Source organism: Mandrillus leucophaeus, unplaced genomic scaffold (assembly GCF_000951045.1).
Source record: "Mandrillus leucophaeus isolate KB7577 unplaced genomic scaffold, Mleu.le_1.0 Scaffold66, whole genome shotgun sequence".
Lineage (NCBI taxonomy): Eukaryota > Metazoa > Chordata > Mammalia > Primates > Cercopithecidae > Mandrillus > Mandrillus leucophaeus.
In genome coordinates, this window is record NW_012107141.1 from 3,947,124 (window position 1) to 3,965,293 (window position 18,170).

An 18,170-nucleotide genomic window follows, 5' to 3' on the forward strand; every position below is an offset into this window, starting at 1 on the left:
TATATATATTATATATATATATAAATTAGCCAGGCATGGTGGTGCACAACTGTAGTCCCAGCTACTTGGGAGGCTGAGGCGGGAGGATCACTGGAGCCGAAATCGTGCCACTGTACTCCAGCCTGGGTGACAGAGCAAGATCCTGCCGTGTCTCAAAAGAAAAAAAAAAATTAAATTATAGGCCAGGCTTAGTGGCTCATGCCTATAATTCTAACACTTTGGGAAGCCAAGGTCGGGGGATCACTTGAACCTGGGAGTTCAAGACCTGCCTGGGCAAGAAAGTAAGACCCCATCTCTACAAAAAAATGTAAAAAAATTAGCCAGGGATGGTGGTGCATGCCTGTAGTCCTAGCTACTTGGGAGGCTGAAATGGGAGGATCACTTGAGTCTGGGAAGTTGAGGCTGCAGTGAGCAGCAATTGCACCACTACACTCCAGTCTGGGTAACAGAGCAAGACCCTGCCTCCAAAAAAGCAAAAACAAAAAGAATAGAAAATTACAGACCAATATCCCTTATGAATATAGATGCAAAAACTCTCAACAACAACAAAAGTCCCTCAACAAAACACCAGTAAACTGAATTCAAGAGCATATTAAAATGATGATACACCATGATAAAGCCAGATTTATCCCAAGAATGGAAGGGTGGTTCAACGTAAGAAAATCAATATAATATACCACGTTAACAGAACCAAAGGGAAAAAAAAAAAACATGACATCTCAATTGGTGTAGAAAAAGCATTTGTCAAAATGTAGCACCCCACTACACACACAAAAAGGGTTAACTACGTGAGGAGATATATTAATTAGCTTGATTATATTAATCATATTACTATGTATATCAAACCATCTTATTGTATACCTTATACATGTACATTTTTTATTTAAAAAATTCCAGTATCTGTTCATAAAAACACTCAGAAAGCTTGGAATAAAAGGGAATTTCCTTGACTTTAGAAAAAACATTTATGAAAACACAGCTAACATCATACTCAATGGTGAAAACTTTCCACTTGAAATCAGCCACAAGACAAGAATGTTTGCTTTCACCATTGCTATGTGATATTGTACTGGAAGTTTCGGTCAGAGCAATTAGGCAAGAAAAAGAAATAAAAGACACCCAAATTGGAAAGGAAGATGTAAATCTCTATTTGCAGATGACATGATCCTACACAGAAAAAAACTCAAAGAATCCATAAAACAAATACTAGAGCTAATAAATAAATTCAGCAAAGTTGTAGGGTACAAGATCAAGACAAAAATCAGCTGTGTATCAAAGGACTGTATCAAGAAAGCAAAAAGGCAAACTACGGAACGGGAGAAAATATTTGCAAATCATGTATCTGGTAAGGGTCTAGTATCCAGATTATATAAAGAACTCTTACAACTCAACAACAGAAAAACAACCCAATTTAGAAATTGGCCAAGGATTTGAATAGACCTTTTTTCACTGATGTACAAATGGCCAAGAAGCACATGAAAAGATGCTCACCATCATTAGTCATTAGGGAAATGCACATCAACACTACTTCGCACCCACTGAAATGGCTATAAATGAAACAAAAAGGAAAGTAATAGGTGTGGTAAGGATGTGGAGAAAATGGAACACTCATATACCGCTGTTGGGAATGAAAAATGATTCAGTTGCCGTGGAAAACAGTTTGGCAGTTCTTCAAATAGCTGAGCAGAATTACTGTATGACCTAGCAATTTCTACTCCTAGGTATATACCCCAAAGAACTGAAAACAAGTAGTCATTCAAATGCTTGCACATGAATGTTCATAGCAGTACTATTCACAATAGCCAAAAAGTGGAACCAACCAATGTCTTATGATTTCCTAGGTCTATCAAGAGATGAATGAATAAACAAATTGTGGTATATACATGTCATGGAATATTATTCAGCCATTTAAAACAGAAGAGGGCACTGATACGTATTACCATATGGATGACTCTCAAAAACATGCTAAGTGAAAGCAGCCAGACATAAGAATCACATATTGTATGATTCTATGTATATGAAATACCCAGAACAGGTAAATCTATGGAGACAGAAAGCAGACTGGTGATTGCCAGTGGCAGGGTGGAGGGCAAAAGTTAAGTAACTGCTTAATGGATACTGGGTTTTATTTTGGGGCAATGAAAATGTTGTAGAACTTAATAGAAGTGGCGGTTGCACAATACTGTGAATATACTAAATGCTACTGAACTGTTACTCTAAAATGATTAATTTTATGTGATTTCACCTCAATTTAAAAAAAAAACATTGGATTAGAAAACAAAAAAGAATTCATAGATATCTCTTTGATGCACCTGAAATTTGGTCTCTATCTGAGATTATAAACCATTACGCAGGCTCGAAGTTGTCCTGCAGATGTTATTTTCTGCCTATATGGTGTTTAAACAGTTACCCGTATTTTAACAACTAGGCAACTTTTAAAAACATCTGGATTTCAGGCTTTTCTTGAAAAAGTCTCCATGTGATAAAACTTTGTTATTGCCAAGAAGCAGCTGCTTCCTTGAGCTGAAGCATATTACTGTGCAGTTTGCCACAGTTTCTTCCATTTTCTATTGTCAATTATTATCACGCTTGTCTTACTTATTATTTTAAAGGGGAATTAAGAATAAACGTGGGATATCTCTTATACTCATGTTCCCACTGAAAGTGGAAAAATAAATAAAAAATCCAGTTGTTTACTCCTAGCCTGTTTCACTCACTTACATCTCCTCTTCGAACCCACGGTTATCAGAATTTGCAACTCCTATTCTTTTTGGTATCATAAAAGAATCCAAAAACTCTGCACAAACCTAGAATGAAGTTAATCAAGTACACTTTATATACCTGTCTGCATGAAAAATCAAAGTTAGGCAGATGCAAATAAATGTCCAAATAATTTTGTTCATCCAGATTGGGATTGAAGGCAAAGCAAAACTCATGGTTTGGTCACTTGGATCTATTTTCCCTACTATAGCAACAGTATTAAACTGGGGTAACGGGAGGCATCAGCACGGGTTTACTAAACAGGGAAAACAGAAATTTGAAGATAATACATCGGGTAATATTATTATCTTGTAAGTACTCCTCTTTAGAAGATACTGTGCAGATTCCTATGAAAAATATTTATGGTAATGTGGCAATTTTTTTCCCCATAGAACCTTGGATATTTTTCAGTAGCTCCACCTTGACGACATACATAGAAGTCTTTGTTGCAGGGTGTGCAGTGGGGTGGAGAAGAAAGAAACATAATTCCTGAGAACTCCATCAGACACAGTCTAATAAACATTAAATACCTTATCTCATTTCATCACCAACAGGTGTTAGCCCCATTTTAGAGCGCTGGAGAGGATAAGGACACAAAGGGAGGTGATGTGGAGGCTCTATCATAAGTCTTCTGGCTTCATCTACTTTTCTGTCTAAAACAAGTCTTCAGCTTCAGAGATTTTTAAACCTTACCACTTGTTTTCTCAGAGCCACAATGTAATGTGGTTTCTAATAAGGGATAAGATCTCTTATCTGGGGTGGATAAGGAAGTTGGTTATGTCTGACAGGGGAAGGACACATGAGACCACTGCTGTTAGAACTGGCATTGCCTTCTCCCATTCCTATGCCAATGTGGGAGGCCATGCTTCCTTCGCCTGGAGACACAGCCTCAGTGCCTGCTCCAAACACACTAGAAACTGAGTTCCGTGAGGGTACAGGCTTTAGTTTATCCACCTTACATATGGGCACCACATGCAGCATAGCAACCAGCACTTAACACATTTTTATTAAATGAATGATGTTATTATCTAAAGGGAATAGCAGAAAGCAAAAGGGAACCCATTTAGCCTGGTCATAGAGAGAACGTTGGATACAGGTTTGGTAACTCTGTGAACAGGTTCTTCCATGGCTACAAACATTACGTTGTTTTACCTTTAGCTCTAAGATCTATGAGATCTCTTACTGGCTATACATGTGATATTGGAAATGAAATATAAATAGAAAAGAAGGCTAGTTGAAAGAAATAAAGTAAGAGAATCCAGAGAATGCAATCTAGTGTAAAGAGAGACTCTACTGATTGGGCTTGGTAACCTCTAAGACTATTACGCCAGGCTGCCCAGCAAACTAAAATAACAATGACTGAATTCCTTTATTAGACCAAAAAGAAGAGAGAACATTGGCCGGGTGTGGTGGCAGGCGCCTGTAGTCCCAGCTACTTGGGAGGCTGAGGCAGGAGAATGGTGTGAACCCAGGAGGCGGAGCTTGCAGTGAGCCAAGATGGTGCCACTGCACTCCAGCCTGGGCAACAGAGCAAGACTCCGAGAGAGAGAGAACATGAAATTTACTGCTACAAAAGAAATTATTTTAATTCTTAAGAATTCAAGGATATCTTTTTGTAATATTATAATTAAAATAAAAAGCTCTATCAACATGAAGGCCAGGACATGAAAAGATGTTTAAGATCTATTAAAGTAGGAAAAAAACCAAATTACAAAATATATAGTTTGATTTTGGTTTTTGCTTAAAAAATGTTTTACATGTACATAGAAAATATCTGGGGGACGTGCGTGGTGGCTCACGCCAGTAATCCCACCACTTTGGGAGGCCTAGGCAAGTGGGTCACCTGAGGTCAGGAGTTTGAGACCAGCCTGGCTAACACGGTGAAACCCTGTATCTACTAAAAATACAAAAATTAGCCAGGTGAGGTGGTGGGCACCTGTAATCTCAGCTACTCGGTAAGCTGAGGCAGGAGAATTGTTTGAATCTGGGAGGTGGAGGTTGCAGTGAGCCGAGATCCCACCACTGCACTCCAGCCTGGATGACAAGAGTAAAACTCTGTCTCAAAAAAAAAAAAAAAAAAAAAAAAGAAAAAGAAAAGAAAAAAAAATCTGTAAGAATTTAATCTAAACTGTTAATAGTAATTAACTCTTGGGGGTAAAATTATGGTAAAAGTTTATTCTCTCTTTAGATTATGCGGAAAAGCACTTTCTACAATTTATATTTTTGTAATGTCTGAATTCGTTTTAAAAATGAACTTGTATTATCTTTGTAATCAGAAAAGAAATGTAAAAATGAAACCAAAATAATTTGTCTCCTAAAATACCTTTATCAAAAAAAGAGGTAAAGAGAAATAATATTTAATAACCTAAAATAGTGTTGTGAAACCAGGTTCTGAGGAACACTGAGGCTCCTCAGAGGTTCTTTGAGAGCGAGCACAAGACAACATGTCCCCACCCAAACTCATAAGCTTGAGTATCTGACTCTCAGTAGCTTAATACCAAAGTTCTGCTGTCAATAAGTTTGAAATTTTCTGTTTTAAAATATGTGTAAATAATTCATTTCTGGGCTGGGCGTGGTGGCTCATGCCTGTAATCCAGCACTTTGGGAGGCCGAGGCAGGCAGGTCACCTGAGGTTGGGAGTTTGATACCAGCCTGACCAACACGGAGAAACCCCGTCTCTACTAAAAATATTAAAATTAGCCAGATGTGGTGGCTCATGCCTATAATCCCAGCTACTCAGGAGGCTGAGGCAAGGAGAATCGCTTGAACCTGGGAGGTGGAGGTTGTGGTGAGCTGAGACTGTGCCATTGCACTCCAGCCTGGGCAACAAGAGCAAAACTCTTGTCTCAAAAAATAATAACAAGTAATTTATTTCTGAATGTTTCTCAAAGCACTTCCTGGGGTTTGAATAGGTTCCCCAGGAATTGAGATGTGTTCTTGTGTTTCCTAAGCACAGATTTTGATACCTAGAGCTTCTTGAGTGCAAGGTCTACTGCATTTGTGAGCTGCCTGGGTATAAGGCCTAGTACTCTATGCATAGGTGCCTCTGCTCAAGAAGACTAAGGCAGCAGGCAGCATCTGAACAGCCTCTCTGAATCATGGTCCATCCCGAGGCAGAAGATTCAGGATCACCACAGACTATTTTCAGATAAATGAGAAGTCAAGACTGAACAATTAGAAATAGGTCGATGACTTTTTAAAGCAACTTTCTTGAGAGAGAATGCTTTTCTTTGCCAAATTCTTCTTTCTCATCACTAGCCGTTTTTCAAATAGGATACGGCGACTGCCTATAAATCCTTTTTGTTGTTTTCAGAGGTCTTTCTGCTACAGAACCTTCAAGTATTTTTGCAGGTTACTTGTATGTCTCTAGCCTCGTTTTTTAAGATAAAATCTGACTTCAGGAAATATAAATGAAATGTTTCAATATTTGAGCTAAAATGTCTGCATCCTCTAAAGTTAACAGAATGCTTTTTGGAAATTTTAATTTTTTTTTGTTTGGCTCCCCGTTATCTGTAACAATCAAAGAAAAGTCTTTGAAATGAAATCCCTTTCCCTGTTTTGTTTATTCTTTCTGACTTTCACAGTCCTGTCTTCATCTGGATTCTTATTGGGCCGAAACTAACATGGCGTTTTCTGTTTACTACCTCATCTGTTTCCTGACGGAGGGTAGCAGAGCCTGTGAATTTCCACATCAGAACCACCAGGGGGAGCTCACTCACACAGGAATCCCAGCCCATCTACGAGGGGATGGTGGGAAAAGCAACCCAACTTTCTTCAGTAAGAATGACCCTTCTGCACGTGGATGAATTATCGCACATAAGCGACATCTTACTGACAATGGTGGTGAGATGAAGAGCCCTTGAGAAAATGTATTTAGAGAAAGCCCAGCAGCCAAATGCCTCAAAGGCAAGGCTACTGCCCAGAGCAGGTACATACTCTGCCTATACCTGTTTTTCAAGACTTGGCTTGCTAAGCTGTACAGTTTGAGGTCCAGCGAGTCTGGTCCCTGGAGTAGCTATCACAATGCTGGTGAGCTGGGCCATGGGGAACGTTTTGGCTATGGTTGCAGTCTGCCCATTGACGACACGGACGGGGTGGATGGAATTCTGGGATGTGGGAAGGGTTGTGGGGGTGAACTTGGTCAGCATGACGGGCCTCTGGATAAGCTGAGGAGCTGCGAGCATGGGAGGTGGTGCTGGGGCAATAGGAATGTTATTCTGGGCCACAGGCTTGGGTCGAACCTATAGGGGAAAGAGAGAATAATTATTGTATTACTTAAGCTGCTCAAGTCCTATAAAAGCAAATCTTCCACACTCTATGTATGAAATAGTATTTAATATACTTACTAATGCTCATTTTGGTATATTAATTCTATAGACCTCAGGGCATATAATCTTATATAAGACTCATCAGCTCTTGAGGTTCATACCTCACCCTAGAACACAGCTTTTGATTCTAAACCCTGAGCTCCCTCTTCTACACCATGCCACCTCTTCTGGTTGAGCTCAAAGGCCTAATCCAGAGACTGGTTCCACCCAGAACTTGTGCATAGTACAGTCATAATGTTGCCAATAGCCTTAACTCACATTTGAAATTTCTTCATATCCACAGCTTCAGCTCACCCCCATTTCTGGCCCTCTAACTCCCTGTTCTTGGCCACTCCTCCTCTCGGTCTCCTTTGTGGGCTTACTCTTCCTCATCCTAAATGTGACTATTTCTTAGGATTTTTTTCCATGGTACCCCTTTTCTTCCCAATGTTCCCATTATTCCTAGGACCTTTCGCCCATGTCATGGCTTCAATTACCATCTGTGTACTGAAGACTTTCACATTTTTACCTCAGAACCTGAGACATTTCCTGAACTTCAGAATTATATTCAACTTGAGTATCTCATAAGTTCAAAATCAACATATCTAAGACTCATTAATTTCTTCTTCCAATCCTCTCTTCCTCCTATAATTGCCTCAGTAAGAGACCTTTTCTTAACAAACTTTGGAATCACTCTTAATGATTTTTTACTCCACCCTCTACTCTCTAAATACTTCTCAAATCTGTCTACTTCTATCCTCACTCCACTATCCACTATCCTAGTTTATGTGTGGCTCACTGAAAACAGTGAAAAAAAGTTACAGTTAAAAACATGAGGTCAGCCTTGCTTGGGTTCAAATCCTGGTTCTACCACTCACTGGCTGTGTAACCTCAGGTAACATACTTGATTTTTATAAGCCAGTTTTGTTGTTGTTGTTGAGATTGAGTCTCACTCTATTGCCAGGCTGGAGTGCAGTGGCGCGATCTTGGCTCATGGCAGCCTCCGGCTCCCAGGTTCAAGTGATTCTCCTGCCCCAGCCTCCTGAGTAGCTGGGGCTACAGGCACACGCCACCACACCCAGCTAATTTTGTATTTTTAGTAGAGACAGGATTTCACCATGTTGGCCAGGATGGTATCGATCTTCTGACCTCAGGATCCACCCGCCTTGGCCTCCCAGAGTGCTGGGATTACAGGTGTGAGCCACTGCGGCCAGCCATAAGCCAGTATTTTTCAAACTTTTAAAACTGTGACCCTGTGGGCAAAACCCTTTCCCCTTATGCATGAGGTTTGACTTTCAATTAACTCTTTAGCTCTGCTCTCCCGGAAACCTGGTAAGGGTAAGAATGTCAACTATATTACTAGGCAAAATTGCTTATGATAAAAATGACCCCTTACTGGCCGGGCACAGTGGCTCACACCTGTAATCCCAACACTTTGGGAGGCTGAGGCTGGTGGATCACTTGAGGCCAGGAGTTTGAGACCAGCCTGGCCAAAATGGTGAAACACCGTCTCTACTAAAAATACAAAAATTAGCCAGGCATGGTGGCACACACTTGTAATCCCAGCTATTTGAGAGGCTGAGACAGGAGGATTGCTTGAACCCGGGACGTGGAGGTTGCAGTGAGCTGAGAGAGCGCCACTGCACTCCAGCCTGGGTCATAGAGTGAGACCCCATCTTAAGAAAAAAAAAAAAAAAATTCCCTTATTGCTAAATCAAATCTGGATGGGCTTGAGGGGACCCCATGATTTGGGCTTCCCTAAGTGGGGTGACTCTTATAACTTGGGCACATCCATTGTGGGAACCTTGAAAGCGATGCCTATGTAGTTTTTATAAGATACATTGGCTCCTGTGGGCATAAGGCTTCTATGCCAAGGTGACTTTCCCATTGTCTTAGGTAAGCAGCTTATTTCCTTACACCTGAGCTATCCTTGGACCGCTGTAGGGACTGCTGTATGGACTCATTGAAGACAAATGTCTGATGCTATCTTGCTCACAAGCTGTGGTTTCTGTCCTGTATCATTCCAAGTAGACTGGTGCCAAGTGTGGCCCATGAAAGTCTCGTTGCTATGAATGTTTGGCTGAACTTAAAACGACCCTGTGGTGGGTGCTACTAACTAACAGTAAGAAATGTATTTTACTCTGTAATCAGCATGCACCTATAGACATATATCTCTAAAAACAAAAACTTTCTGAAATAGAGAACACAGTATGTGCTATGTACTCTTAACAGTTCCTATTCTATTCTATTCTATTCATTTTATTTAAACACTCTGGTTACAATCCACTAAATTGCTTTCACAACAAGTGGGTCATGATCCACTGTTTGAAAAACATGGACTAAATCTTAGATTCCTTACCCTAAAAAGAGTAATACCTATTTGCACAGGGTTGTTGTAACAATTAAAATAGATACCCCATGTAAGTGCCTAGCATAGTACCTAGTATGTAGCAAGATTCTCTAAACATTGGTTAATACCATTATTGACAATGTCTTAACTCTTCTTCCTGCCCACAGTCTTGACCATTCCCAATTTATTTTCTGCACAGAGGCAAGAAGAATTTTCTAAAACATAAATCTGACCACATCAAGTGCTTGCCTGAAAAGCTTTAATGAATGCCTGCTGCTCTTAGGGTAAGGCCCAGGTTCCTGCATAGCCTACAATATTCCACCAGCTCTGGCCCCAGTGGACTTCTCCAACCTCAACTCTAACTCTAGCTTGCATGAGCCACATGGCCCTCTGTGCTCAGCCACAGCAAACCTCCTTTTGTTCTTTAAACTTAACGCATTTCTCCACCGTGGAACTATATACATGATCTGTCCTCTGCCTGGGACATTTTTATCCTTCTTCCAAAGTTTTATTAGGCTAACTCAGCTAGGATTTTAGGTCAGAATGAATGTCAACTCATCAAAGAAAGCTTGAAGGAACCTTCTCTAATACTCTAATAGGCAGGTAGGCCGGGCACAGTGGCTCAGGCCTGTAATCCCAGCACTTTGGGAGGCCGAGGCAGGTGGACCACCCTGAGGTCAGGAGTTTGAGACCAGCCTGGCCAACATGGCAAAACCCCGTCTCTACTAAAAATACAAAAATTAGCCAGGCATGGTGGCGCATGCATGTAATCCCCAGCTACTTGGAAGGCTGAGGAAAGAGAATCGCTTGAATCTGGGAGGTGGAGATTGCAGTGAGCTGAGATCACGCCACTGCACTCCAGCCCGTGTGATGGAAGCGAGACTCCATTGCAAAAAAAAAAAAAAAAAGAAGGCAGGTATCCCTCCCACGGGCTCTCTCAGACTACCCTGCGAGGTATTTATTAAGGTATTTATTAAGAATTTATCTGATAAACAAGTGAAATCATCTTATCTAGTATTAGCATTGCCCAATCTCTCTCCAGAGGCTACTTGGAAATCATTTACACCACTGAACCACAAAACTCCTTCTTCTTCTCTCTTTGTCTGAAAACTAGGGCCTCAGATGGGAACTCTCACAGCCTTTCTACCAAGGAAGTCAACACTCCTCAAGGCCCAGAATGGGGACATCTTGACATTTTGCACTGGGAATGGTGAAAGTTAGCCTAATTGCTGGAAGAACACTCTCAGGAGAATATGGTAATGCAGGGCTGCTCGGGCCTAGGGAGAAAGTCCTCTGTACAGACCCCTAGCCCGAGCCTGTAGAAGCAAGGCTTTGCCTTTATGCATGATGCTCAATCCTTAACCATCCTTTCCAGGGTAGAACTGAAGAATGGTTTCTACTAGTTGGTTTAGCTGTTGTTTCCTTCCCTACTCTTTTTGGCACGTAGGAAAGAAATAAGAAGTGTTAATTGCATTCTTTCCCCACTGCCAGGCAGACTTTGGCTAAATTCTTCTAGTAAGTTTAAGGTTTATAATGATTTTAATTATTTTAAATTTAGAAAATGTTCCCTTTCCTTTACTTCCCCCTGCTACTACCTTTGGTCATTGCTAATAAACCATGATGACAAAATAAGCTTCTTCATGGTACATAAATCAACAGTCAGAATTTTTAGCTAAGTGGGATAGACAGCTGGGCTGACAAGCCCCATTACAGCTACTTAGAAAGAGCCCATGAGGGTTTTTGTCCCATCTAACCTATCATTGGGCTTGCCATTGGTTTACTCACCTGTGGAAGAAAGTTTGGACGTGGAGTGAGTCTAGGAGGGGGGATAAACTGTGGTACTTTGATGGGCTGAGGAGGTGTTGCCTGAACCTGCTAAAAAAATGAGGAAGATCAATAAACCAGAGAGAACAATCACGCTTCAGTATCAAAGCTAGTATTTTTAGCATCACTACTCTTTGGATCAGACAATATTTTCTACAACATTTCATCATAAGTTCATCATCTGAATTAACATTGCATTAGGAAACTTTTTAACTCTCCCACCTGCGTGCTTTACCCTATAAAACGAACCAACCACACTTCTGTTTCCTCCTACACCTAATGGAGAACAGAGCAGGCTCAGTAAATCTTAGACAATTTTCTTTGACACTCAAGAACTTTTGCACTAATATATTTTAAAAGTCAAGACTGGATCCAAAGTAAAATCAACCTTGCTGCTTAGCCAAATAGGCTTTTTCCTGATATAAGCTAACAGTGAATGGCTTTATTCCTACAGAAAATTTTCTAACTCTCAGTATCTGGTTGAGTGACCTGGTTGCTTCTCTAAAAATTCCTGGGTAAGTGGTGAAGCTTCACTTTATTGCTCTCTAGTTTCACTCACCACTGGTATCATTCAAAAGCCACCAAGAGCTCTTAGGTGCCATTTTAAAGGAATTTTACATCAAAACTTAGATACATTTCTCCCAAACTTCTGAGAATATCAGTTTTCTAAATGGCTCGATCCTAGAACTCTCATGAAAATTCTTGTTCAAGTACTTCCTCCTTAAAGGGATTTTTTTTTTTTTTTTTTTCCTGAACAAAACTTGGGCACTGACGCGGTTAATTTGTGAGTTTCTTGAATATTTTTAAAGTGCCTCAACTAACTCCAGTACTTTCTGGGTACAATCAATTTAAAGGGGTATTAAACTAAAAGAATCATCAGTGAGTTTTCACCAAGGCAGTAATACAGCATAAGAGAGTTTAAGCACTCAAGTTTCACAGGAAAACACTGTAGACAGAGTGAAGGGAGAGGGAGAGATAAATGAAACAGTGTGTATGCCTCTGTGAAGGAGACCTTCTCCCTAAAATCAAGTCATACTTTGATGTCAGATAATGCACTGAATTTGGTCCTTGGTGTCAGGACACTTCTGTAGTGATTTGAGCAGACAGCAGAAATGCCATATTCCCTTGTCAGCCCCAAAGGGGAATTTGGTATGCTAGAAGAATGATGGAAACTGAGAAATCCAGCAGGAGCCTAGAAGGGATATACTACACAAATGCATATCCTAACCTTCTCATGTGATCACACATGAGGAGCAGCTGCTGGCTTACCAGAGTGACTGTGTTTTTTGCCACAATTTGGACAGCCTCTGCCCCAGGCCCAGTGACCTTACTAGACGTCTGGAGGTTGACTGGTGTGTTCTGCACATCAGTGCTGAGCACAGCCTTCTGACTGTTGATGGCGGTCACCATAGCAATGGTAGGTCTCTGGCCCACCACAGAGGCAGGCATGGTCGCAGTTGCTGCTTTCAAGACGAGAGGTAGTGTCTTTGTGGTAATCATAGAAGCTGTAGTTACAGTCTTCTAGGAGACAGGGAAAACAGATATTAAGACACTAAATCTAAACTAAATAATAAACTAAATCCCACTAAACAATATGCTGCTAAACCTCGGAAGAAAACAAAACAATAATTCTCATAATCAATCAAGTTTCTCTGTAGAACACAACATTTCTTTAGTGTACATACAGCACACTCCTTACTACAGAGAAAGGCAATCTCTAGTTTTCAAGAGTTCTCATGTTGGTGTCACTTGTAAGTGGGTAAGTGGATAGTAATAACTGCAGACTAATTCAGGCACAGGGTTTTCAACAACAAATGGGGTAGGTGTACAGATACAGAATGTGAGTATACTTATTTCTTTTAGTTTTTCTAATTCTTTGCTTGCTCTTAATTAATTTAAACTTTGTACTAGTTGCAAATCAATAAGCTACGTATCATCTCTATCCTAACTGCTACAACCTCAGCAATATGAAGAAAGCCACCATATAATTTTGGATATCTGCTTCCTGAGACACAAAGGCTGGGGTAAAAGGACAGTGTCTTTTTCTTTCCTTCTTTCTTTCTCTTTTATGGTGTCACCCTGTAGAGACGGAAGGGTAACTCACATAAGGATTAGCATGTCACCTCTGAGGCAGTTACCTTGAAGGCAGTGAGTCCCAAGCTCCAGACAATGAAACATATTAGCCAACGAGTATACAGTAAATACCAGTTCTTGATGCCAAAGGGATATTATGAGTTACTACCTATAATCTTTACTCTGGAGAACTGCTGCAGAGGTGATCAAAGATGCAATGAAACATGACAAGGTGGAAACAAACATCTGAGTTTTAAAAGCCTGAGAGATCAGAAGATGAACTGAGGTGAGAGGACTTGACTGATGCTCCTTGGAAGTGCTATTGCAGCTTTGAAGCTGCACTTCTCTACACCTTTTACTAGAATAATTAAAGGAATCAGTTACAAAACAAACAAAAAAAATATAAACTAACTCATTACATGGCCTAAGCATCTATCTGGAGATAGATAGACATTTCGGGAACATGAAAATTTACCTGGTCAAACTCATTGATTCTGATTTCGATACTACTCCACCTTTACTGTATATTTGCACTGTCTGATTTGGCAGCTACTAGCCACAAGTTGCTATTTAAAAGTAAATTAATTGGCCCAGCGCAGTGGCTCACGCCTGTAATCCCAGCACTTTGGGAGACCGAGGCAGGTGGATCACCTGAGGTCAGGAGTTCAAGACCAGCCTGGTCAACATGGTGAAACCCTGTCTCTACTAAGAATATAAAAAGTAGGCCAGATGCAGTGGCTCACGCCTGTAATCCCAGCACTTTGGGAGGCCAACGCGGGCAGATCACCTGAGGTCAGGAGTTCAAGACCAGTCTGGCCAACATGGCGAAACCGCGTCTCTACTAAAAATACAAAAATTAGCCAGGCGTGGTGGCAGGCACCTGTAATCCCAGCTACTCGGGAGGCTGAGGCAAAAGAATTGCTTGAACCCAGGAGGCAGAGGTTGCAGTGAGCAGACATCGTGCCACTGCACTCAGCCTGGCGAGAGAGCGAGTCTCCGTCTCAAAAAAAAAAAAAAAATTAGCCAGGCGTGGTGGCAGGCACCTGTAAGCCCAGTTACTCGGGACGCTGAGACAGGGGAACTGCTTGAACCCGGGAGGCAGAGGCTGCAGTGAGCTGAGATCGCACCATTGCACTCCAGCCTGGGCAACAATAGTGAGACTTTGTCTCAAAATAAATAAATAAATAAAAATAAAAAATAAATTAATTAAATTTAATTAATTAAAACAAAAACAAAACACCAGTTCCTCAGTTGCACTAGCCACATTTCAAATGTCAAAAGTCACATGTGGTTAGTGGTGACCAAACTGAACAGTAGAGACAGACGGTATTTCCAACATTATAGAAAGTTCTATCACTGTGCAAGACCAGTGAAAAGTACTTCCATTCTCTCAGAAACACATCTGGACAACTTCCCTTATGAATTTCTATTTCAGTGTCTATGCTTTTCTACTTCAGGGTATTAAGTTGTTTGCTTCTAGGGAATTATTTATCTCCATTTTTCTGCCTTACGCACATATACACGTATTATCTAATCTTTTAAGATCATCACCCAAATCTTTGTTTCCTCTTCACTAAGTGGCTTATTCTCTTTGCCATTGCTCTTTAAATGTGAAATGAGAGTAAAGGGGGAACACTGATATTTATTTTGGGGTGCAGTGGATTATCTATCTTTGATCAGTGACGAAAACCAAATAAAAGCCAAATGCTATTTATTATTAGAAATGGTATATTAATAGTAGTATAACAAGGACTGACTGTATTATCAGCAATTTGTAGTAAGTGTTTTTGCCACAGTGTGTTAGCCCTAGTTTTCCATTTAAAACATGTTGATTTAAAGAACTTCTGAAGTGGTGGTCCAGTCACACCAGATGGCATTCAATCCAGTGCTACCACGGATTGTGGGAGTAAAGTTCTAGTCAGAAGAACTCACTGACATGGATTTTAAAGACACGCATGTTGTTACTGCTTTAAGAGAAGTCAATATACTTTTGTTTCAAGTAAATCACCAATATTTTGAATAACTCTAAACTGATGAGTCTACAAAATACTGACTAAAGCCTCAAACTCACCTGAATTGTATACTTACCATTAACCCAATGCTTTAAAAACACTGAAACCTAACAAGTTTGTTCACATCTTAGGTTAGCAGTTTTCTTTTACAACTATGGTTATGGCTGATTTCACTACATGATTTCTAGCATCTACATACCTCTTTGTCTACTATCCAGGCACAAGACCTAGTACTGTATGCTTCAGTGAAAACTTTTTGAAGAATATATTTACTATTTATTGACACCAAGACCCAGGTAGTGCTTAGATCTTTACCCCTAGTCTGGTGCTTCTTCTTTCCCAAGTATTAGGGAACACAAACTAAGCTCCTGAGTTTAGATGACAAAAGGAATTTAGAACTTTGAAATGCAAGTCTAATGAAAAGGTCTGAACTGTTCTGGAAGGAGGAAGAAGAGACATAGAGAAGAAAGGTGTCCAACAACAAATTATTATTATTGTTGTTGTTGTTTATTTTTTTTTGAGATAGGGTCTCACTCTGTCACCCAGGCTAGAATGCAGTGGCACAATCACGGCTCACTGCAGTCTTGACCTCCTGGGCTCAAGTAATCCTTCCACCTCAGTCTCCTTAGTACCTTGGACTAAAGGTAGGTGCTACCACACCTGGCTAATTGCCACCACACCCAGCCAAGAGATTTATTTATATGAAAGCTCTGATTTGTTTTTAGCTAGTTAACAGTGTCTAAGTATGATCACCTTTAAGAGAAGGTAGCTATTTCTCCAGTTTCACGAAGGGGTTTTTTATTTTGACAAAACACAAACTGCATGAGCTAGAAATTAATGCAGAAATACACGGCATGGCAAATACTGCCAATAGCAAAATCCTTTTCATTTATTTATTTATTTGCTAAGTTATTGTTGTTTGCCTGCCAAATATGAAGTATTGATTTAAAACAGATGGACTCAGGCTGGACACAGTGGGTCACGCCTGTAATCCCAGCACTTTGGGAGGCCAACATGGGCAGATGACTTAAGCCTAGGAGTTTGAGACCAGCCTTGGCAACACAGTGAAACCCTGCCTCTACAAAAAAATATAAAAATTAGTTGGGCATGGTGACACACACCTGTAGTCCCAACTATCTAAGAGGCTGAGGTGGGAGGATCACCTAAGCCTGGGAGGCCAAGGCTGAGGTGAGCCGTAATTGCATCACTGCACTCTAGCCTAGGTGATACAGTGAGACCCTGTCTCAGAAAAGAAATAAAATATAATAAAACAGATGAACTCCAATGTACAAATCAGAATTTAAGGGATTATTACTATGGGATCTAACTAACCTCCACATCTATTTTATATTATTTTGCTGGTTTAATTTTGAATGCAGTCATGTTGTATACTCAAACAACCACAAACAGAACCCTTCTCCCTTTTTTGTCTCCAAAAGTTTCTTTTCCATTTGGTTTTATTAACTGCTCTCTTCTTTACATTTGCATTACGCCATTAAAAATTAGAGGGCTGTGAATATAGGTTGGAGAGTATACCTGTATTTAACTGTTCTATTCTTTCACTTTTTCTGTAGATTGGAAAACTTTCAAAGTATACATACAAGCATGAGTTGGCGTTAACTAAGTAAAGCAAACTGTCCCCATTCCCCCTCCCAAAAAGCATTCCTCATTGCTTCCTCTATGCCTTGATATATGCCAATCACCCGACTTAGAATAAAAAAACTTTCTCCTCTTAGCATCTCCTCCTGTCCCACTGATTGCTACTTAATGTTTAATTCTTTCTGAAGTTGTATATTTAATATATGTCATATATAACCTCCCATTTGTCCTTGTCCTCACGAACCTTCTGACTTCCCTATGACTGTTACAAAACCCAGAAGTTTTGGCATGCTTTGGAGGGCTTGGCCTTATCTCCTCTCCATCGTTTCGTGGATCCCACGCTCCAACCACACCAGCCTACCTACGATTCCCAGGGCATGCATTTACTTTTTTGACTCCATCTTTTTGTTCATACTACTCTCTATACCTGTGAAACTCTTTCCCCTTTGCTCTATCGCTAAAATCCCATTCATCCGTCAGGGTCCTGCTCAGATGCAACCCTCCTTGACATGTACTTTCTGATCCCTCCAGTCAAAATTACTCTGTCTTCAAAATTCCTCTACATCTTAAATTTTTTAAATTCTTGAAGAAAATAGAAACTCTCTAAATTTGTGAATTTAGTCTCCACATTACCTAGAACAGTGCTTGCACACAGTAGGAACGCCACAAATATTTACAGAATGAACAAAAATTACTAAAAATGATATACCAGATTTCTGGCAGGGACCACTGCTCTTTGGATACCAGAATCTACCACATAGACTGGTAGTACCAATAAATAGATTGGTAGTGCCAAGCGCAGTGGCTCATGTCTGTAATCCCAACACTGTGGGAGACCAAGGTGAGTGGATCACTTGAGCTCCGGAGTTTGAGACCAGCCTGGGAAACATGGTGAAACCCTGTTTCTACAAAAAATACAAAAATTAGTTGGGCATGGTGGACTCTGCCTGTAGTCCCAACTACCTGGGAGGCTAAGGTGGGAGGATGGCTTGGGGCAGGGGTTTCAGTGAGCTGAAATTGTGCCACTGCACTCCAGCCTCAGCAAAAGAGCCAGATCCTGTCTCAAAAACAAACAAACAAACAAAAACTAAAAACCAGATTGGTAGTTTACCTGTAAACTCAAAAACCAAAAACTTAGAGGATGCTTTTGGTTTTTATCATTAAACATTTTCACTAAATAAAACAATATTTTAAAAAGGTTGGCCAGGTGCAGTGGCTCACGCCTGTAATCCCAGCACTTTGGGA

At 40.5% G+C, this 18,170-nt stretch overlaps 1 protein-coding gene across 4 annotated transcripts in view; it reads right to left on the reverse strand.

The window, feature by feature from the left end:
• Window positions 1-18,170, reverse strand: part of PHF21A (PHD finger protein 21A) — a 201,795-nt gene that overhangs the window by 29,464 nt on the left and 154,161 nt on the right. For 3 of the 4 annotated variants that reach the window (XM_012001374.1, XM_012001375.1, XM_012001372.1), the window contains 3 exons: window positions 12,511-12,762; window positions 11,203-11,292; window positions 6,708-7,001 (listed from right to left, as the gene is read on the reverse strand). In XM_012001374.1, the coding sequence (XP_011856764.1) occupies window positions 6,708-7,001; window positions 11,203-11,292; window positions 12,511-12,762 (636 nt within the window). The remainder of the gene's footprint in view (window positions 1-6,707; window positions 7,002-11,202; window positions 11,293-12,510; window positions 12,763-18,170) is intronic. The other variant, XM_012001373.1, reaches the window with a different exon arrangement.